The 23754-nt window shown below is 35.3% G+C and overlaps 1 protein-coding gene, 1 long non-coding RNA gene, 1 other non-coding gene and 1 pseudogene across 5 annotated transcripts; 2 read left to right on the top strand and 2 right to left on the bottom strand.

Annotated features, from left to right (window-relative positions):
• Window positions 1–1614: 1614 nt before the first annotated feature.
• On the top strand, window positions 1615–1725 carry LOC121229876 (uncharacterized; annotated as a pseudogene).
• A 952-nt stretch (window positions 1726–2677) lies between these two features.
• Window positions 2678–2781, top strand: LOC121229887 (U6 spliceosomal RNA). Its single transcript, XR_005927841.1, has one exon. It is a non-coding gene; the product is annotated as a U6 spliceosomal RNA (small nuclear RNA).
• Window positions 2782–14374: 11593 nt separating this feature from the next.
• LOC107897307 (uncharacterized) lies at window positions 14375–17658 on the bottom strand. 2 transcript variants are annotated; one of them, XR_001684102.2, is made up of 4 exons: window positions 17404–17658; window positions 17198–17321; window positions 16587–16755; window positions 14375–14664 (listed from the first exon to the last, which is right to left on the bottom strand). It is a non-coding gene; the product is annotated as an uncharacterized lncRNA (long non-coding RNA). The 2 variants fall into 2 exon arrangements; XR_001684103.2 differs by lacking the exon at window positions 16587–16755 and having other exon boundaries at window positions 17404–17593.
• Window positions 17659–18307: 649 nt separating this feature from the next.
• On the bottom strand, window positions 18308–22415 carry LOC107897308 (actin-related protein 5). 2 transcript variants are annotated; one of them, XM_016822721.2, is made up of 12 exons: window positions 22225–22415; window positions 22053–22123; window positions 21819–21943; window positions 21659–21703; window positions 21162–21264; window positions 20934–21043; window positions 20554–20663; window positions 20380–20470; window positions 19864–20307; window positions 19467–19594; window positions 19026–19362; window positions 18308–18936 (listed from the first exon to the last, which is right to left on the bottom strand). In XM_016822721.2, the coding sequence occupies exons 1-12, from the start codon at window positions 22323–22325 to the stop codon at window positions 18427–18429; spliced, it is 2175 nt and encodes a 724-aa protein (XP_016678210.2). In that variant the 5' UTR covers window positions 22326–22415; the 3' UTR covers window positions 18308–18426. The 2 variants fall into 2 exon arrangements, with proteins under 2 accessions (XP_016678210.2, XP_016678211.2); XM_016822722.2 differs by lacking the exons at window positions 22053–22123; window positions 22225–22415 and having other exon boundaries at window positions 21162–21269; window positions 21819–21934.
• Window positions 22416–23754: the final 1339 nt, after the last annotated feature.

The following is a 23754-nucleotide window of genomic DNA, read 5'->3' on the forward strand; positions in this document are numbered from 1 at the left end:
ACTGATGATGCCAATGTCACTAGCACCAGTAAAAACTAAAAAAACCATTTAAAAAAAAATTTGATTTTGGTGTTGCCAATTACATTGACATCTTAAGAAAAAAATCAATTTTCTTAAGGTCACACCATTGACATTGATACCATCAAATAAAAGATTATTTAAAAAAAAACCTGACACTAATCACGCCAATTACATTGACACCACCAGAAAAAATCAAATTTTTAGAGTCACGCCAATTACATTGACACAATCAAATAAAAATTATTTTTTTTAAAAACTTCCTGAACCCCATAGCCACCATAGAAGAAAATCAAATTTTTTTAGTATCACACGAATTACATTCGCACCATAAAAAATTGTACGGTAGAGTTGAACCAAAGGAATTCAATTTTTTTCATGCAAAATTTTAGTGCCACCAATAAGTAATGGACCGGTTTCTATGTTACTGCGAAATGGGGTTTGCAGGACTTTGGGAATTCTTCAACTTTTTAAAAATACGTGCAGGAAGAAGTTTTGAGGAGATTAGTAGAACCTCATTACGAATTTACAAATCCAGGCCAGGGAGATGATTTATGGGGGAGGATCGGGTTTTCGTTTTCTTTTCCCAATAGATACATATATCTTAGGGACCTTTAGTCTCACTTCAGCATGCATGGATGTTATGAACTGTTGGAACAACTATATGGAAGTATTTTCGGTTGTCTAGGTTTCTAACACTTAGGATCATCAGATTATGTCAACTTTTTCTTCCTTTAATTTATTGGTGCCCAAATGTTATAAACTTGAATGGTAGCAAATCAGACTTAACCCGAGCTGATCTTAAGGCAATCCCCTCTCGGAGTTAGGCTATTTTGGTTTGTTTTAACATACTATTGCACCACGGAAACTTTCCTGCCTTTTGTAGGAAAAGTGATCAGCTGGGGTTTGATGTCTCAAATTCAGACCCATTCATTAGGTTGAGACACGTCCACAGTCCACAACCGCAAGCCCATGGTTTCCATGTTACCCCTAAGATTCAACCAGCCCACATATAGGATCTTGGTTTGAAAGTTGAAACTAGACAATTGTCCCGCATCAGCTGGGAATACAAAATAAAATCTCTTAAATAGAATAAAAGAACCATGATTCTTGTGTATTGGAAATCCGATGAAATTGGAATGATACAAAAAGGATAAGCATGCGCAAGACACACAAATTGAGAAATGACACAGATTTTTTTTTCTGTATTTCCCCCGAATTTCTTTCTATCTATTTGTATGTTTTATTTGCATTTTTATGCTTAGTTTAATGCTCTTGTTTACGGGTTTTGCTCATTTCAGAGTGCAATTTAGGGTGTTTTTCTGGGTTTGGGCTGTTGTACTCTCTTTAACTATGAATAACTTAATATCCACTATTCAGATTTTAGATAGTTTTTGCTGTCTGAGTTTGCTGATCTTTACTTGAATTTTTGTAGCTCTGTTTCTCTCTTTTTTTCTTTCTTTGCATTTTGGTGCTTAGTATGATGTTAATGTTCAAGGCTTTTGAGTCTCAGTTTGAAACCATTCAAGTATCCCGCACCGTTCAGGAACAGTACAGTAAAAGCTTTTATATAACAGAAACCAGGATAGAAACTTTGTCCCTTCGGGGACATCCGATAAAATTGGAACGATACAGAGAAGATTAGCATGGCCCCTGCGGCCATGCGCAAGGATGACACGCATAAATCGAGAAATGGTCTAAATTTTTTTCTTTGGCATCTCTTCCCCAGTTTTCTTTGCATTTCTATGCGGTCTATATTTGTAATGCTTTAGGTGTTAAATACTTAAAATTGCTAAAATTCTTTTAGTTTTTGCATCTAAAAGACATTTTGAGGACCCATTTTCTATCTTAATTACTTTTTTGCCTTTTGTTCTCATTTTCCCAATTTCAACTCTGATGATTTTGCAGGAGTAAGTTTAACATGCTTTACTGCAAGATATATATTAAGTTAGGGTGTTAGACCAATTTAAGTAGGAAATATAGAAGCTTTGAGCTTCATATATTGCAAAAAGAAAAAAGAAATGCAGCCTACTGAATAATAACTGATAAACTGGCTCATGGTAGTTTAAATTTAGCTCGGCTTGGGATGATTGATCTTTTTATAATTCGCAGTTAGTCAATTCTGTGTTTATCATGGCAATTTCTTTTATTATTATTTCTTTATTTTCATTTTGCTGAATAATGTCTTCTTTTTTGCAACTGCTGCAATATCTGTTGTATGCTTTGCTTGCTCTAATGTTTATATTCTTTTGAGTATTCAATGGAAACTGGGGAGTGAGAAGTAGACTGTATTGAGCAAGTCCTTCTGCAGATGAAAGGTTTCTTCCCACAACTACATGTCCAAGGTTTTTGTGCCACCTCAAAGACTCAACAAGCCCATGTGTTAGGGTCATAGTGTCAAACCAACCTAAAATGTTGCATGCTTTTGATTGCTCTAATATTTGCATTATTTGAGTGTTTGATGGAAACTGGGAAGTGAGAAGTAGCCTGTATTGAGCAAGTCCTTCTGCAGCTGAAAGGGTTCCCACAAGCACAAGCCCAAGGTTTTTGTGCCACCTCCTAGGCTCAACCAGCCCATGTGTCAGAATCATAGTTTTAAACCAACCTTGGCTAGGAACAGAAAGACGAAGCCTTTTATATACAAGAAAGCAACCTACAAAAACCTTTCGGGAACATCCAATAAAATTGGAACAATATAGAGAACATCATCATGGCTCCTCCGCAAGGATGATATGCACAAATCGAGAAATGGTCCAAAATTTTTTTCCCTGAATTTTTTCTGGGTTTAGTGTGCTTTTCTGGGTTTAACCTCTTCTACTCTCCTGACCTGTGAATGCCTCAATTCATTGTTCATATTTTAGATAGTTTTTGATGTTTAGAGTTGTCTGATGAATTTTTGCAGGTCTGTTCCATAGTTTTCTTTGCATTTGTGTGCTTGATTGGCTTTTGTGCCATTCAACCAGCCCATCTGTTTTTTGGGTCACTTTTACTCTTCTGAACATTAACTAGCTCAACATTCATTATTTAAAGAGACTTGAAATAGTTTTTACTGTGACAGTTCGCTGAATTAGTTGTAGGGAGTAGTACATTACAAAGTTAAAATGTATTCATATGGTATCTATTTTATAATAGATTGAAAGAATCAACTGATCAAAGATTGGGAATTTTTGGTTGTGACAAATAAAAATAAACTTTTCATAATCAAATTAAAGGGTGCTGGCTGGTTTGCTTTCTATATTAATCTGATTTGGGTGAGTTTCTCATATGGATGTGTGTTTTATAGGTTTCTTTTTAATGTATTTTCATATATTTCGAGGTACATATTGGAATATGTATCATATAAATATTTAAATTAAAAATATATAAGTATTAAAGTTATCAGCTTGATTTTACCCTTTGACTTGAAAAGTAGTAAATTACTACTACAATGAGAATTTTGTTCGAAGAACAGTACGTGTGTGTTTTTAGAAATATGCATACATCTCATTGGATCCGAATGGTAAAAAGAGAAATCGAGTTCGAAGGTTTGTTTTATTACTCGAAATATATTCTATTGCCATTTACGGTCGCCGTCAACTATCACAGTTTCTCCGGCAAAAAAACAAACCCCCCTGCAATAAAAGAAAACCTTTTGACTCAGTTAATATAATTTATTAGGGTTTTACTTTAAAAATAATTTGAAGAAGAAACAAAAAGTACCGGCGTATTTGGGGCGTATTTGGGGCGAGATCTTTGATCACATAAATAATTCCTTGAAAACTTTATTTCAGCGTGAGAAAAATCTCATACAAAAGGTTTAATCAATACAATTAGTATAACTCGAATCTAAGTCACACATAAATGATGAATATCTTGACCATCAAGTTAATAAATAGAGTTTATGTTGTTAGATATTTTATTTCTTTTGCTTTTGTGATTTACTATGTATACTTTAAAGCATTTGTTGTAAAAACTAACTAATGCGTTGTACCTTATTCTTTCTGCCCTCATCATTTCATTTGAGGCATGGTTGATTGTTGGTTGTAAGGTTAGCATGAATGATAAATTACAAGCAATTCTTGGAGGAATGTTTGAGTGCTTAGTATTTCGAGCAGGATAAACTTAGTGGGAGAGAAATATTGGAAAAAGAGGAAGAAAAAGAAAATTAAGTTCAATTAGTCTTTTTGCCACATATTGCGATTTGATTCATCCAAAATGCCTCAGGTGCTTTTTTCGTTTTAACAGAGTTATTGTCCAGAGGCCATAAGTGACGGAATAAAACGTTAAGAACTATTCATGATTAAAAGAAAACATTGAAGACCAATTTGGTAATTAAGGTATAGTTCAAAGGCTTATAATCTAAAGGAGCAAGCCATATAAAGGACAATCAATGGTGAATGGTGATCACTGATGTTTATGACCAATAACTCCAACTTAGCAATGATAATTGAAAGCCAAAAGCTACAATCCTATAGAGGAAATGTAATGTCTTGGAAGCTAACAACCATGACAAGTGAAGAAGCAAGAAAATATGGAATGAATGGAAGAAAGTATGCAAAAGAACCCCAAGTTCCTCTGCAAAATTTAGTTGGAGTACCAAAAAACAAAAATGCATTGCTCAACATGGAGATAGCATTGATGTCGATGTTCAAGAAAAAACCGCTTCCTACAAGGAGTATGTCTCGACGCATTTTAGTTGTCTATTGCAAGTGTAAACTTTTCCAGTTGATACCTTTGCTGTGATTGTATTTCGTCTATAATGTAATCTTTCGGCAGAATTTTCTTCCCATCAACCAAAGCCCAGATTCCTCAGAGATCACCTTCACCCCACCACGTGCTTTCACACAGCCGTTAGCCCGTTTATCCCGGGGTAGAGCAGGGAGTAAGTATAGACCTTTCATGGTGCTTTAAACCAGCATTTCAGCTACTGCTGCTGAAAAACTGGTGTAAAGCTACATATTAGATGCTACTCCTGTACCAAGCTTATGTTCTTTACGTAACATTAATTGAGTTCAATAAAGTTCTAATTTAAAGTGTTTATAACTCAATTGGATCCCAAATTCTATGACGTTTTTGGAGGAAGAATTTATAACTTTTAGAGATTTTTGAAATTATAACCTTTTAAAATGCATCATTTCAGTACTTGTAATTATTTGTTTCGATAAATGATTTTTTATAAAAAAAGCTGACGATTTTATTTAATTTTGGCACTGTTGGTCCCTTTATTTATTTAATTTTGTAAGTGAAAAATTGGCAGTCAACCTTCAAGGCAACAGCTTTACACGTGTCCGCATCTCATTGGGCACAAACACCATGTCATCAAAAAATAACACAGTTTGGGGTTAGGGGCCACTTTAGCTATTGGAAGTAAAGTATAGAGAGCTAATTGGGACATTTTGAAAGTATAAGGGCCACATTAGAACAAACCCTAAAATACAAGGGCCAATGGTGCCTTTAACTCTTAAATTTAAATTGGTGACTGAATTTCAAGGCTAAATTAGAAAAATATGCTAATTATTTTTTAAATAGGTGTTTAGCTCGGTTTAAAGTTTAATTAGGTAAATAGATCATTTTTAGGAGAGAGAATATGAAAGCATGAGAAAGTTGGTCTAGTTGGGTGCGTTTTCCCTCAATAGTAAAATGCAACAATTTTTTGACTATTGTCGCACCAAACGGTAAAAAAAATTAAAATCTCAACGATAATATTTTTTAATCTATAAATACCCCCAAATTTTATTTTTTTCATTCACATCCTTTTCTCAAACTCTCTCAAGCTTTTTATTCAATAATTATTTATATTTTCATTTAAAAATATTGTTTTTTAAATTATATCGTATTTTATTCGTTCAAATTGATTTCTCGAGAATAGACGCCTCTCTGATCTACTTCGACGACAACCATATTTCCGTCGCCCAATTAGTAATGGTAAGGCGAAATTTAAAATTTTATTTTTTTAATTATGTTAATTTGTTTTATAAATATAAATAATTTTTTATAATATAAATAGGCAAATGACCGTGTGCTGAAGGCATTCATACATAATATGAGGGAGCCTTCTGTCCTTGAAATTCGTGGTTACTTGCAAGAGCCTAGATTATTGTATGTGTCTCACATGTAAGGGGGTTGCAAACTCGATCCCACACTAATCACCGCATTGGTGGAAATATGGAGGCCTGAAACATACACATTTCATATTTCATGAGGCTAGTGTACAATCACACTCGAAGATATAGCATTACAGCTTGGTCTGTCGGTGAATGGGCCAGTCATCACAGGATCAACGGTGGTTCGGGGGAAAGTGGACCTCTACATGGGAATATTGGGAAAGGTCCCGAATAAGTCCGTAGGTGGTCGGATGTCAATCAACTAGTTAGAGACAAATTTTGATAAGCTTCTCGACGACACAACGGAGGAGGTCATATAACAATATGCTCGATCATTCATCATTAGGTTAATCGGGGGCATTTTAATGCCCGATAAATCTAGAAATTTGGTGCATGTAAGGTGGCTTCTACATCTAGCGGACTTCAATGAATGCATAAAACTAAGTTAGAGATCTACCGTGTTGTCCACGTTATACCGGGAGCTTTGTCGGGTAACACAATCAGATAGATATCGATTAGTGGTTGCCTGCTACTGCTGCAACCGTGGGCCTGGTGGCGAATACCGTTTCTATGTCCTAAAATGATTGACCCATACATGTTCTCGTTGGTGACGAGGTAAAAATCATTTATTAATAAATATGTAATTTGTGCAATAAATATTTTTATTTATTATATGTTTCGACTAATATATCACTTGTATAGGTGGAACCATGAGCCGAGTTTCGTGAGACTGCCTGACAAGTTGGAAAATGTTAGGCTACTGTTACGGAAATTGAGGACAATTACCGATCCTTTTTAAACCTATATTAATTACACAATGATTCATTAAAAAATTAGTACGTAATGATATTTACAATTCTATTTTTCAGTTTGAATGAATGTTGTATGTCAACCTTGAGATTATATCTTACATCTCGTCGAAAATGTTACTTAATCGGGAGATGTGAGACTCGAAAGTGCCATTGATCGTGCATGCGATAATAGAAATGCATGAGTTGGACCAGGTTCTATGGTAGTTCAAGTATAAGCAACAAATTCCATTGCCACTACGAGACATGAAAGAACTGCACAAGGTGGACATGTGGGGGAAGAACGACGAGGATAGGGCGGAGAAGCACAAGGAACACATTTAGACTTCAGATCGTAGGATGGAATCCATACGAGCCTGCGAACCATTTTTCTTGGCGGACATAGTTACAACTAATGATTACTTGACATGGTTCAAAATCGTTGGTAAGTCGTATTTGCTACCACTGAAGGTAAGGAGTAAGCAAATTCGGCCTAAGAGGTAACGTCGATTGCTACAGCAGCATAGGAGAGGACGCGATCGTACGACGGGTTTGTCATTGGCTCCAGCAGAAGATACATCGCTTGTGGCTATGCAATATCCAGGTCAACTCACTCCATATATTCTTATTCAATTCACTAACCCCATGTTTTTTTCACAAGCACCATCGCATTATGGACCACCACCACACGTGGCCGGTTCTTCTATTCCTGTAGGTACATATTTTAAGACACCAACATCTCCCGTATATTACACCTCCATATCGATGTCGATACCGAACTTCATGTCGAGACAAATTTTGATGTATGGACTACCACTAATGACGATACCGATACAAACACCTATGTAACAGTCGATACTGATGTCAATGCTCGGATCGATGTCGACTTACCAGGAATTTGGGGCACCTTATGATTACACGCCTATATTGACTCAAACACTGCACACATTACTGTTTTACCGGGGTGGCTCATCGTCGCAACCACCGAACATGGGAGTGGTGGATACACAATGGCGGGCGAGGATGACATAGCAATCGACCATAGAGGAAGATGATAACGCTATCGAACCCAAAGAAATAATTGCCTAGGGGCAGTGCTAGGTATATATTTAGGTGACAATGACGATGAGAAGGAAGTCTATAGGTTTGCACCTCCATATACACCTCCGAATGCACCTCCGGTTGTACGCAAAAAATTTTCATGCAACCTTAGTCCACCGCCTTATGGCACACATTCTCTCTGACTACATGATTGAGTGTATTTTTTGTTATAAATATTGTAATGTAAATATAAATATGTCATAAATAAAAAAACTGAGATTATTCATTCAAAAATACATTTGTCTTTATTACTATCTATCATGAATTATGCGTAAGTTAACAATAAATTACAAATTAAACTAAAAGGAATACGCAAAGCATGCTAATGAATATGAAATTTGGTAGAAAGTAATGTTATCGATGCTGAGGCCCTAAAGTATCCCAGTACAGAGAAGATGTTGCCTTCATATGCCTTGGGTTTCTACAAACTCGTATAATTTCTATTGATCATGTTTCTTCCGAATATATATATTGTTTCTTATCCAGGTGAAATTCAAGTGCCCTTTCGAAAGTGACTTAGGTCCTTGTTTGGCACTAACTTGAACCTCTGGATATCAGTTGCCATATACTTTTATCTGGGATGAGTGGAAATTCAGAACTCTATACACTATGAATGCATTCTAGTTGGTAGACGTCGTTGATGTAAAGTATGTACTCAATCAGTACATTCCCACATAGGGCAATTATATGTGCGTATAGGAATCGAAGTGCTTGGAATTTCTCACAATCATAGGTCCCTTCCATTAGGTTTACACGATAAGATACATCTGACATTTCCTGGTCAAGCCTAGCATGCTCTGTAACTCAAAAATCAAGGTTCCAATGCGAGTGGCACACTATATCCATGATGTTTGCTCTCGCTGTACTTTGTCGAATCTCTTTCATCACGTCATCGTATAATGTACCGCCGCTCATTATCTGTCCAGCATACGCCATCGTCCTCTAAAAAAACAAGACAGTTAGTCAAAAATATGTCTCTTTGACAATCGATGTTACCGAAAAATGACGTGCCCCATTCAATACAGAATTGATACACTCGGCCAAGCTTAACATTATGTGCTCATATCGTAAACCCCCGTCGTACGACTATGTCCACTTTTCAAATGGTATATTTGACACATATGCCGCCCCGTAGGCATTAATAGTGCTCAAGTTGTTCAACATTTAATGGAATCGATGTTTAACGAGCTTGTAACCTATCGAGAAATAGCTATCGATTAGTACAATAAAATAACCTGGTGTGAATATTCGATGTGCAGTGAATACATAGTTTGAACTACAAACCCATGTCGATAACTAGATCTCGCTCAATTGCCAAATGATAGTTTTTATGGTACTTAGATCCCACATGTTTTATGCAATACTGATGATGAGTGTGATCCTAAAGGGCTCCATGACGATCAATTGCTGAGAGTATTTCAATTCCCTTGTCTAATATGATACATATGTTGCACTGTGGGCAAACGCGGTAATGCAATCGGCTTAGGAAGAAATCCAAATCATCTGTCGTTTCTCTGAGAGTTATTGTGAATGCTATAGGCAAAATCATCCAATTACTATCCTGAGCAACAAGCAACAAATGCCTCTATGCATTACTCAAATGTCCAAAAGAACTGGTGGAATACTCTTTTCCTAAGAACCAATTGATCGTCGTAGTATGTTGAGCGGGTTTTGAGATTGGTTACGGAACTTGGTACGTACCGATCCAATACCTAACACCATTGCCATAGATAGTTATATGAACCATCCCACTCGTGATACAATTTCTCCATAGCCATCTATTTTGCAACCCACACTTTGTAGTACGTTAGAGTGTACTAGTACTAGCAACATATGTTAGCAATTAACATTGGTATTTGAATCTAGGGACTAGCCTTCAGTATCAATAGAATAATGTCAGCAATTATGTCCGAGTCAAGCCTTGGATGGTCCTGACTTGCACGCGTCGCAACAAATGTATGAGGACTGGAATACTTCTTTATCATCCACATCCTAATTTTTCTCCGGTAAGACGTCATAATTTTTCACCTACACCTCTCGTCCTCTGTTGCCCACTTTTTGTTGAATTTCTCAGAACATGACTTCGTAACGTAGTAGTTCATGCCGTTCTTGAAACTGTACTACTTCAATGCAGCAAGGAACACATCTTTTTCAGGTATTCCATTCTAACTTCCAATACTCGTACATCACGATATATTCTGTATGACCATGTGTTATGTGCAAAAGCCATGAAAACTCTAAACCAACCTCAACCGATAAGTGGATGTTCATTATGTAGGGCAAATGTTCATACATTATGAATCGTGCATCTAGATCCAGAGTATTTTTTGAGGTATTATCATCAGACTTGCAAGGTTCTGACTCCATTGTAACTGGATCCAGTTCGGACTTCTGAACCATCCAGCCTGCGCTACCAGATTGGCTGAGGTTCTGACTCATCTCCCTTGTTTGTGTCTACAGCCCCTTCATCCTCATGTGCATCTCCTTCCTCTTCTGGGCCTTTATTCTCACTTTCGAGCAAAGTGTTGGACGTACCCTCCCCGACCCCCATCGAAAGGAGTAGGTCATTGTTTCTCCTGTAACCCATGTGTTTGCCAAAATATTCAATGGGTTCATGTTCGATGTACGTCAATGATCCCTTGTTATAACTACTTCTGTCTGATAACATTGACCCAGTGCCGAAGTTAAAATTGAACACACTAATTGAATATTGAGCTCGAGTGTCTAGATTTTGGTTATGCTGATACCCTAACTGGTACTGACCCCTAAAGTTTAGATCGATGCCGAAGATCGATAAGTGTGTCTATAGATGTTTCAAGAACATCGTAGTAGCCACTTTGTAGCAATCCAGAAAACCCACAGCACAATTATGTAGTAGAACTTTCTACTTCAACTTCGATACCCGTACCGTAAGGGTAGTCAAAGATGGGTCAGATCCATCAGCATCGGTGAACTTAACGCACAACTCAATAACAACATTTTTGCTTAAGATGTGCGATGATATAATCATCTCGAGATGCGTGCCATTGTCATATCAAACAGCAAAAGTAAGAAATATGCATTGCAACTTCCCCGGGTCGATCCCTTGACTTTCCTTCTAATTCTAGTCCGTAGCTCACGCATTTGAATGGTACTATTGAATGTAAATTTCACAGACTTCACTCCTACAAACACCACTCCGACATCTGTGTTACAAATTTGACTGTCGTAGTATATAAAAGATTTCACTTGTCGACTCATTTTAATATCAGTCATGAATTGGATAAACAAACGCAAAAAAAAAAGTTGAGAGTTGTCCAAAGGAGTACAAACAACTCTCACCCGTGATGTAAGGTTTTTTCTGTTTGATATTAACTTGATGCGTGTCTATGTTATGAAAATTACGCCACTTTATAAGAGAATTATATAGGGAGAAAGAAAATATCTGCTTTGAATTTTTTTTACAAATGCACACATTCATTCCATATTGTATGGTGCAAATAAAATATTAGAATGCATTCAGAAGTGATATAATTTCATCACGCCTATGCTCTCGAGAGATTTTGCGCTGCAAAACATGCTCTACAGACATCTGAAAAGGTATTTTCACTCTCAGAAGACATGAAATTTGTTAAAGAAAGCTCGCCCGCTTGAGGAAGTTTCCATGTTGACATGGCAGGAAAGCTCCCTTAGCTGGGCAAGTTTTTTCTAACAAATTTCCTATTTCCCGAGGTGAAAAGCCAGACACTTCGAATAATTCAGATGTTTTAAACACGTTTAGAATATGTTCGTCACCCCTACAGCGTGCTTTCGAGGTTTTTCTTTGCAAATAGACCTTTCCTTGCAGTTATAAAAGGGCTCACACACACCAAGCTTCATCATCCTTCAGTCATATAATTTCTCCCCAATCCTCTCAATTCCTCTACTATAAATCATTTTCGGTCTTAAAAATTTCAGTTGCTAAAAATATTTGGTTTACGTTCGAGCTATTCTTGAGACATCGATGATGCGATATCGCTTCGAGCTGTATACATTTCATATATCATGTCGAGATGGGATCATTACCTCCGAAGCTTATCCTAGAAAAGTCAGTTATAGGGTGATTTTATTTTTTATAGTCAATGGTGGAAGTTGGTGTGGAGATCTCAATCAACGACTGTTATACAGTAATGGATCGGGGTATAACAGATGAGCCATTTGATAGTTGTCATGTGGCCACGAACTCAATCTTTTTAAATACCCCAAAATGATGTCCTATAAATATCATACAGAAGTTTGAGGGCATATTCATACGGAAAAACTCTAGGGCTTCTAGTTGTATACTTTTTTTCTCTATTTTCTGGTAATCGATACCTTTAACCTTCCTTCTTATTCTAATGTCAGCATCGTCATGGATGCAAGAGGACTCTTAGCAAGGAGTGGCTATTGCGGTGCAGTAAAGGTGATACTCTTTTTGGGGCGACGACGGTTGTTGTTATTAAACAACCCATTAATAACTACAATCGCTGTCGCGTCGACCCGAGTTTGACCTCTACTGTGTCGGAACATCCGTTCTCCACCTGAAAGTTCTCTTGTGTCCACATCGGTGTCAGCCTTCGAAAATGTTACAACGAAAATCCCTAGAGTTTTATCGTATGGTTATGACCTCAATATTATGTATAGTATTTATAAGGCATCATTTGTGGGTATCTAAAATGCTTGACCTCCTGATCGCGTAACGACCGTCACTCTGGTCCTAGTTATACTCGAACCCATGACTGCATCACGGCCGCCAACTAGGACTTCCACCCTTGGTCATATCGAGCATTATTACCTCAAAATCAGATTTCCCCATGATGGGTTCCTCAAGTGATGGTCTTATCCAACCATTAGACCTATCCATAAGTCGGGCCACTCGACTAGGTCTGAAAGCCTGCCTAAAAAATGGGAGGATTTGGATAAAAATATAGGCCCAAAAATAGGCTTGGGCAAAAAAAATAAAGCCCGTTTTGAAAATGGGTCGGCCTCAAGTAAGGCTTTTTTGGCCCAAACCCAGCCCGGCCCGAATATACAAAAAAAATGTTTTTTTTTACTGTTTTCTTGTTTTCATATTATTTTCTTTCTTTTTTTCCACTATTTTACTACTATTTTACAATTATGTTGTTTTTATTTTGTTGTTATTGTTTGATTATTGTATAAATCTTGTTTTATTGTTAATTTTGTTATTATTTTAGAGGCATTTGCTTGTTAAGTTGCATATATCTTAGTGTTATTAAAGTATACGCATTTTTTAATTTATTTTCAATTTGTTAGGAAACATTTTTTTAATGTTTTTAGTATTTTTGATATATTATATATTTTGAAAAATATATAAAAAAAATTAATATGGGCGGGTAGGGTTGGGCTCGGGTTTTAACATTTTTATCCGAGCCGGGCTTTGGCAAAATTTTAAACTCGTTTTTTGGGTCAGGCTCAAACCTAACAAACGGGCCTTAAATTTCTGTTGGGCACGACCCATGGACACCTCTACTCGCTATGACATATGAAATGTATGTGTACCGAGGCGCGTTATCACATCCCCAACCCCTCAAAACTACTTAACTTCTATCGTTTTAGTCAAAAACCCTGAACACTTTTAAAATACCCTAACCCCTAACAACACCAAAAACCCTAAAAACTCAAACCCTAAGGGCACGTTTGGTTAGGGGGAATGGAATAGAGCTGTAATGTAATAGAGCTGTAATGGAATAGACCTGTAATGAATAATTCAGTTGTTTGGTTGAATGGAATGGAATAGAGTTGTAATAGTATTCTTGTGTTTGGTTGAATGGAGTAGATGTTGTAATAGCATAAGGAAAAAGACTTAAATGACTAAAATACCCTTAGTAAAATTTTTTTAGATAGATGATTATTATTTTTAAATTTTAATAAAATTATTATTAAATATAATTTAATAAAAATAAAAAATAAATAATAAATAATTTAATCATATTTTAACATAAGTATTATTAAATACAATTTAATAACATTCTTAATATTATTATTAAATTATGATTTAATAAAAATCATAATATATAATATTATAAAAATAATATATAACTACTTTATTATTTTTAAACACATATTTAATGTGCTAAATGTTCCATTATCCATTTATTTTTTCCTTGCACTTTTTTTCTTCCTTTACTAAATTTCTTTTATCTTTTATATAATAAACATCAAGTTTATATAATCTTCAATTGAGTTAATTGGAAGATCCATCTACAACCATGGCTGAATCAACATATTATCATCTTTATAAACATATCATTTATATTTTTATATAGTTAAATTAAAACACTTGTTCCTTATCAAACAACTGTAAGGAAAGTCACTCCAAGCTAAGGTGCTATACTGTAAACAAGCATAAAAAGAGCACATAAAATATATATTTCAAAGTTTCATCTCAAATTGAATTATCCTCCACATTCATGCAACCAAGCATTGCAAATGACACACATATCTACATACAATTTACATTCTTATCAACTACATGTTGGAAGAATACTCAATAGTAGTACTTTGTCGAGTAATCTTTCGGAGCAATTATCAAACCACGACATTTTCTTGCCTTACGGTATACAGTCCCAATAATGTCTATGAACTCCTGTTTGTCCTTGAGAGCCCAGTTAATCTTGTTATTATCGATGCCAAGATCAATCATAATGTGCTTGTTTCTGAAAAAAAAAGTTCACTTTACATTAAATCAGCTTAATAGCATCACATTCAAACTGATTTATTAGCCCTATCCGAACAGCTTAATTAACACCAATGTACATCCCCTTTAACAACGAATTTAACCTTTCGATCAGCAACAAAAACTAATATTTAACAACTATTGTTTTCTTTTATTTCATACATGCAGCAGACCAATTGCTCTACATATTACAGCACATTCAAATAAGTATTTACATGCTGGAATAATGAGCTTTCAAGCTGTAGTTTCCAGCAGTCATTTAAGCATTTAATTGTCAAATTTTTACTTCACTACTAACAACCGAACTTAGTAAGAATAACATAATATTTTAGCTACTAGACTCGATTTATAAACCCCTACAACCATAGCTTACCTGCAGGGGCAAAGCTAGAAAATTTTTTTAGGGGGTCGGATGAAATTTTAATTTTTTATAGTTTATATCTTTATAATTTGTAAAGGATTAAATTGAATTTTTATAATTTTAGAGGGGGGCCAAAGTGCAATTTTGCCTTTACTAATTTAAAATTTTTAAAAAAGTTTAACGGCCAAAATAATAATTTTCCATTTTAGGGGGGGCCGGGGTCCATGCCAGCCCCCCTGGCTCCGCCCCTGCTTAGCTGCATACAAACTTCAGAATTTAAACATGAGATTTTGCAAAGTTTCCTTTGAAAAACACACTCACAAGCACATTCGATTTGTCCTATTTTGGACAGCACAAGACAACAACATGCAGAGCATTTTTATCCCGCAAGAACACACTCAATAGTATTAAAACTTATTAGTTCATCACAGCAACAATCTATGATTTTTAATCCAGTAATACTCAATTATTTGGTCCCAAAACTGAATAGCATAATGCAACAAATGGGACTGTCTTTACAGCCCTCAATTGACATGAAAATAGAACCATTAATTTGTTCAAATTTTGGACAGCATAATAGGGGCACAAAATTGGATAGCAGTAATTTTTACACTATTTCCGAGCAGCATTTAAACTTCAATAAACGAATCTAGCTAATGCTAGATAGTAAGTAGCCTTGAAATTTTAAAGAACATTTTCAGCCATTAAATCGAAACCAAAACATCAATGCTAATTTAATATATATATATTTTAAGCATGAAAATAACAAAACGAGTTTAAAGAAAACTCACCATTAGCAACACTCAATTTGTACTTCTAAAATAACAAGTCATTCGTCAAATAAAACGTAATTTACTCATTAACGACACATCATCAATATCAATCCCAGAGTTATACATTTTAACCACAGTACCAAAGCACTATAAATCACAGCTATAACCCCTCCTAATTTGTCGTTTGAAGATACCACAATTTCATTATTAAGACCGTTTAAATTACGACAATTAATCCACTTTACATAATGGTTTAAGACAACATAAATACTTATAGCATAAATAATTACATTTTAATCAAGACCAAGCAGTAGGAAATCTTAATTATAACTATGACATCTTCTAATTTCAGCTTAGGACATTAATATTTAATCAATTCCAGCAGCAGGTTACCTTAATTTCATTATAAAAAGTCATATTTTGATAGCATGCATGGAGTTTGCACTCCTCGATAGTTCACTCAACAACTAACAATCATCAAGACTTTTCCTTCAATTTTCATCACACATACCAGCATTAGAGTACAATAAATCATTCAAGAAATAACTTCAACTCACACCATAACCAAAAACAACCTTTTTTTTTTATTTACAACCATTTCTTCAAATTTCTAACATGATTTATTTGCTCCTAACCAAAAATCAATAGCAGCTAATTGACAGTTTAATAATAAAATTTAGAAAACTCAATTGAAGTCACCAACTAGTTTAATTCGACTTGACAATTAACTAAACGAGTAAGTGTGTGTAAATTTCAAGGAATACTTACCGAATTCTTCCTTACGAGCACAAAATTTCTCCTTGCCTTTACCACTTTAACCGTCTCCCACCTCTCTAACTTCTTAATTTGAAGAACCAACTATTTAATATGCCAAATTCATGGCCTCTCCCTCCATGCTAAAAGACAATGAGTAACCCTTTTTGAACCCCTATGATGCCTATGATTCCTCAACAACAATGCCATGATCAAATTACAACATAAACCAAAATATCAGACTTTTTAGGGAAAAATAGATAAATACTATGATCTAAGCACAAAGATGAAAGGATCATCTTCCAAAAGAAAAAAAACTAGGTTATGCCATTAAGTAGAACTTGTGAGATCTAGCTTTAATTCCCAAAAGGTGCTTTCAATTTAAGTACAAACCGCAACAAATTAAACCCAATAAACCTAATTAAAAATTTTTGCGGCATCAAAATTTCTCCCAAAAGAGGAAAAATTCTTCCACAGGAATTTAGAATCAAAACTGAAATTCGAAAGATCAAAAGGTATTTCTCTAAATCCAATGAAAAAGAACAATCCAAAATCAACATTGAGAAACCAGAAAGAAAATAGAGGAAGAAAAGTAATGGGAAATTGGAACGATTAGAAAGAGGTACCCTTGGACATTCTTGAGGGTTTGATTAAACCTGGAATCAAGGCTTTCTTTGTTACGCTAATCTTCTTCACCATGGCTGCTGCTGTTGTTCTTTCAAACCCCTATTCTTGCTCACTCCAAATGTTCTATATAGGTATATTAGGAGAATGGTGAGGATAAAGAGAAAGTAAGAAGAAAAAGTTTAAATAAAATAGAGAAATTTCATACCGCACGATAATCTAGATTTGTTGAAAAAAACTCAGATGGGAGTAGGGAGTTTGAAGAGATGTGAGATGGGTAGAAAAGGAAAGAAAAATAATTTTGTGTATTACTGGAAGTGTTGAATAGCCATTCATTAGTGATGGCGTTGAATTGCTATTCAGTGATTTTGAGGAATAAGGCTGTAATAGCTATTCCATTGAATAGGCTTTACAGCTAACCAAACCCTGAATAAGACCGTTGTGTTGAATAAGGGAGGAATGGCTAAGCCATTCATGTGACCCAAACAAGGCCTAAAAAAATAAAAAGCCTTAACCCTGGAGAGAGAAAGTGAAAGCGTGCCCAGTTAGATGCGCTTTCACTTTCTCTCTCCTAAAAATGACCTATTTCCTTAATTAAAGTTTAAAACGACCTCAAGACTTAATTAAAAAAATAGTATATTCTGCTAATTTAGCCAAATTTCAAATAATTCTAATTAAGTCTATTATTATCATTTCAATTGGATTTTTTGTTTGTAAGACTTGTCTGGTTTTAATTTTTTTTCCCTTTTTCATTAGTTATTTAAAAAAAATAAATGCAAATAAAATATATTAATACTAGTCTTTGAAGATTATATTTTGTATTCATGTTCGAATGTATCATACATAAATATTTAAATTTAAAAAATATAAGTATGAAAGTATGTAATGTAAGTTATCACCTTGTTTTTACCTCGACTTGAAAATTACTACTACCATGAGAATTTTGTTCAAAGAACCTGCAATATGAGTTGATCGCATTGATGTGTGTTTTAGAAATATGCATTGATCGCATCAGATCTGAATGGTAAAAAAAGATTTGCTTATAAATCGAGTTCGAACGTTTACTTTGCTACTTGAAATATATTCTATTTTCATTAACTGTGGGAATTAGAGAAGCAAAAATCTTAAATTGCATAACATCCAATGGCAGGAGTTAAAAGTCTAAGCACATAACATGTTTAAGAATAAGCTGTTGGAGTTATATGCATTTCAATTTCATCTCCAAATAAATTTACAGTGTGTAACGCAGTTGATATCGACGAAGCCAGTCCTCTCCCTTCTCGTAATAATCCACCCTACTGAATGTTTGCTGTTGGAACTGCAAGTTTGCAGCATATGCCGAAGCGCCGCGCCATGCATCAAGAACTGGATCCAATGCTCTTGCCACCTTAATCGGTGACCCACATGGGAGAAGCATCCGGACTCCAGCTTCCAAACGTTCATTTAAACCAGGGAAGAGACTGCACCCACCTGTCATAAAGATAGAACTGGTTAACCTATCCTCCAATGCCTCATTCTTACTCGCCAACCTCCTTATCGAGGCCCCTGTCATCTCATCTAAACCTGCTTGATCAATTCCGACCAAGTTGGGGTGGAATAATATTTCTGGACATCGAAACCTTTCAACCCCAAGTACAACTTGGAAATCTTCCTTAGTGAGCAGGCGAACACGTGGTACCTCTGTGGTAGCCACCTGTGAAGGTGTTGGTTCCGGTTTAGCGACAAATGTTGGGTCAATTGCCTGCAGAGAGATAGTAATAAACCATTTATCTTACAGAATTATGGAGAAAACCACATAAATTTTTATGTGCCAAGGCAAAAAAAACAGACCTGGAGCCTAGAACAAACCCAAGCCAGCTCTGCTTCATCTTCATCGGCTCCATCATCGTCATCATCATTATCTTTGCTCATTAGTTTGTAAAGCTGCCAATCTTCATCTTTGGCACCAAAGTTATCCTCACCCTTCCCACGATCAAAGGCTGCTGTTGTCAGAAGGCGCATTCTTTCTCTTTGAGCAGCATTCAATCTTTCCCCACGACCAACGGCCCCCGAATTATTCCCATTTGCATGGCCTCCATTTGTCTTGAGTCTTTTGCGCTGCTCAACCTTCTCGTACAACTCTTTGTATTTAGTACGCATCTGTTCTAGATAAAGCTCTGGATTCTCCCTGTTAATGGGGGGGAGGGGGGAAAGCAATGAAATAGACGAATTGTCCATCAGAAAGCAAATTAGAACCTGCAGTCAGAAAATCTTTATAAGGTTGAGACATACAAACGTCTTTCTTCATCTTCCCGGGTTTTCTTTTCACGTTCTAATTCTTCTTCGAAGCGTTTCTGTTTAGCACGCTGCCGTCCCTCGGTCGTTGTTTTAAGAAAAATCTGCCTCTTCTTTTCCTTCAGCTGTCATAATAATAGAGCCAAGAGTAAATACTATCATCAACTTCAGCCAAAAGAAATAAGAAATGACAATAAACCTGACAAAGAACTTTATTTTTGAGAAGGCTGATCATTACAGTCCCCAAGGCCTTAACAAAAAAACCCTTTGTTTACTTTTTCCCATCTATCCTGATTGAATACAACTTGTTGACTTGATTGATGTATTTGCCTAACAAAGCCAAAACCCTAAACAGCAATGGATATTAAATATTTTTTATTAAAGGTAGGAGTACCTGCTCAGGCGTAAGCATGTTATCAGGAACGTTGATAAGAGGATACTTATCACTCGTTGAAGAATCTGCCTTCTCCTCATTTTCAGCTTGTTCAACCTTTGATTCACCTTTTGCTTTTCTTAATGACTGTGACACTTTCGTAAGAGTTGATTCTATTTCCTGTTTAGAAACATAACCGGTTTTTGAAAGGAAGGACGAGATTTCTTCCTCTTCAACTTGTGCAAGTTGTTGCAAAAGAAATTCCAATCCATGCAATTGATTTTCGAGTTCATTTATTCTCGAAGACCTCTTCGCTTCAGCCATTTCTCTCAATCTTTGTCCTTGCCTTTCCTTTATAGCAGCCTTTCTTGCAATCTCTTCTTCCGAAGGAGGTTCTTCAATTGGTGGCGGAACCCATGGCAGCTGCCAACACCTGGTTTTATCTTCAGCTTCCTTGCTCCCTTTCTGTTATAATAACCAAACTTTTAGCAGTTCCAAAAAGTATAGCAGAAGAAAAAACAAAGCTGAAGCCATTACCAGAAATAATCGAGCTTCTAAAGCATAATCAGGTGCAATATAGCAGTGTTCCATCTTCAAGTCTTCAATCTTTTCCCATGTGAATCTAGCCCTATTACAAGCATAAAAAATCATTATCAGAAGTTCTATGCAAGCAGGTCCAGATTCTTGCAATCCAGCTTGATATATACTCACATATGATGAGGATACTTAAGTGAAAGAAGTTGCTTCAAATTGTCTGTGACATGATATCCACCAATGTTAGTTCGGCAGCATCCTCTGTATACAGGCTCCCCATCAACAAACTGAAGTCAAACAAACCACACCATAAATCTGAACTTCAATGCTTGCATCTTGTTAATTGAATCTAATATTCGGTGCCTCGGTCACAATGCTTTACATTTTTAATGATGCTAAAATATAACAAGAATTTTAAGGAAAATTCTATGAAGAAACTAACTTATCATGTTAATCTCATCATGCCAACTATTCAGCATGCTCGAAAATTAAATAATGACGACTTCAGCTTTGCAAGTATATGCATTGAGGTAATTTATGAAGGCTGGGAAACAAACCGGAATGACATGAGTTGTGGTAAATCCTGGGCAGATAGCTAGACCGTCTTTCTGACAAATGCCACGCTGCTGATTATACTTATAGCTGAATGCAGCATCAACACCAAATGCTGCAATCACAAGGCGAAAAATTTAAACATCATACATATATATGGTGAGAGAGCAAGACCATATATTGCTTAGTATGAGCCTGATATGTTGTGCAACATAAAAAAGAGTACTTTATACCTACAGATGGAACACCATAAGTCTCAAAAAGAAGTTCTGCCATTTTACTGCGAGACTGAACTGGGTTGCACACACATTCCGTGATCAGGATAGGATGATCGATCTGTTCTGCCCTCAAATAATAAATGAAATAGTAAAGAATAAATTAAATTTATGCATCAAATATAGAAAGTATTGATCGTGAAAATGGCAGCCAATAAAACAATGCAACATCAAGGAAAAATGTGAAAACCAAGTCCATGCCCTAAACATTTTCCGGTATACGAATGTTCAAAGAAGACACATTTTAAGTTCCCCTAGAAACTACCATCCAATGACAATTCACATACTGCTAAACTATTCCTAATTGCCAAAAAAAAGGAGGCACATTAGATCATTCAAGAGATGAAACTTATCATTGTACCTGAGATTCACATACTGCTAAACTTGTCCTAATTACCAACAAAACTAGAAGAACATTAGATCATTCAAAAGAAGCCATAAACTTATCATGATACCCGAGATCCATTTGCGCCCAACCGATCAAAAGCAAAGTCAAGAATCTGCAAAGACAAGAACAAAAGCATTTCTATTTCAGATTCGGACTCAATTTTGATTTCATTACTTCTCATAATTTCATACAATAGAAAAACATCAATAAGTTAAAATTTTACATACATATTCCATGATTTCAAACTGAAAAACAACATTGCTATCGAAAGCGGAGCGAGGGCCTGAACGGGTGCAATCAAAGTGTTTCAGTAAAGCAGTATCATGGTCACCAACAACTGTCACAGTTTCCCCTGGAAAAAAAAAAGAGTAAAAGACCCCAAAAAATTAATTTTTGACCTCAGTTAATATAATTTATTAAGGTTTTACTTAAAATAATTAGTAGAAGAAACAAAAAAATACCGGTGGATTTGTGGCGTGGTCTTTGAACAATGTTACGGAAAATAACCCGTGGCTCAGTCTCTCCTGCCCAACTGAGAAATGGAGAAAAAATAATTTAGGGGAAGAAATGTACGTAGATAAAATTATTAAAAACAGAAAGGAAAAAGGTTAGGTTTTTGTTTGGTTAAATTACCCAATACGAAAATAGGAAGCGCCATTATCGATGACAATGGGAGTTGATGAAGGAAATCGATTGTAATCCGTTTGCCTTTGGATTTTCGATATGAATGGCATTTTTCTTAACGGTTTTTCTTTGGTTTTTGTTTTTATTTATCTCAGAGTCGGAAAAGGGTTTTTCTGGGAGGAAAGGGAAGAAGACAGTGGAAGCTAGGAAGGAAAAAAGTAAATCAATGATATTATAATAGGGTAAATTGCACCAACAATCACTCAACCTTTGATGTTATTGACAAAACAGTTACTCTGCTTTCAATTCAATCACTTAACTTTTAAAAAATAACAAATCAGTCATCACATTAACATTTTTCAATATAGGCTTAACAAGAAAGCTAACGTGGCCAATTAATTTGTCATGTTGGACGAGGAGCCGAAGGATTAAATGTTTAGACAAGTTTTGAGGAAAAAAAAAAGAAAAGATGGATTGGATTAGGGTAAAAAAAATCGATTGGAATTAAAGAGAAGAGAAGAAAATCGGTTGGGATTAACGGGCTTAGGGCTGGAAATCAATTTTAGGGTTCAAGGTTGGACGATTGAAAGATTGGAACTTCCAAGTTAAGGGTAAGAGTGAACGATTGAAGTTGAAGTATTGATATTTTGGGTTTCGAGAGAAAAGAAGACAACAAAAGATATCGGTGATTAGTGCTGACGGCCACAATGGTTAATAGAAAAGAAGCAGTCAATGTTGTTGCATATACTGTAATGGGTAAGTTTTTTTATTTAGTGTATGATTTGTTTGGATTTAGGGGGATTTGGGTTTAGGGTTTTTTGGATTTCAATTTTGAATAATGTTGCATCCACATGGGGTTTATACACTGTGTATGTTTATTGCTTGTATTAAACTGTATGCCAAATTTTGATTTCGAAGGTTATTAAAGTGTAAGACAGGTTTGGATTTTTCTAAAGTTATGGCCTGCCATGTGCATATAAATAGCTTTAGGGTTTAGTGACAAATCAATTCCCATTTGACAAATAAGTTTTTATTGAATTATTTGAAATTGTGTATAGTTTTTATTGAATTATTTGAAATTGTGTATGTCGCTGAATTATTCAAATATCATTTGAAATATTTTTTAAATGTTGATTGAAATATGATTATTATTTATATTAAATTGAATTGTAGGTTTGAATTTTTGTAAACTTATTGTCTGTCATGTGCATATTAATGGCCTTAGGTAATAGACAATTCAGTTCCTAATTTTATGACTAATAGTATCAAGCTTCTTTGGATTCAAATATGATATGAATCAAATTGTATTAAATTAGTTCCTAGTTGTCAATAACATTTTTCTAAATGTTGATTCAAATATGCTTATTGTTTATATCAAATTGTATGTCAGGTTTAGATTTTTTTGGTTATTGTTTGTCATGTGCATGATACTGTTTTGGATTTGTTTGTATTTAATTGTTTGGTTATTGTACATGACAGAAATGCATTTCTTTGTGTTAAATTATTTTTGTATTGGTTATTATCTGCCATTGCTTAGGT

Source organism: Gossypium hirsutum, chromosome A05 (assembly GCF_007990345.1).
Source record: "Gossypium hirsutum isolate 1008001.06 chromosome A05, Gossypium_hirsutum_v2.1, whole genome shotgun sequence".
In the NCBI taxonomy this organism is placed as follows: domain Eukaryota; kingdom Viridiplantae; phylum Streptophyta; class Magnoliopsida; order Malvales; family Malvaceae; genus Gossypium; species Gossypium hirsutum.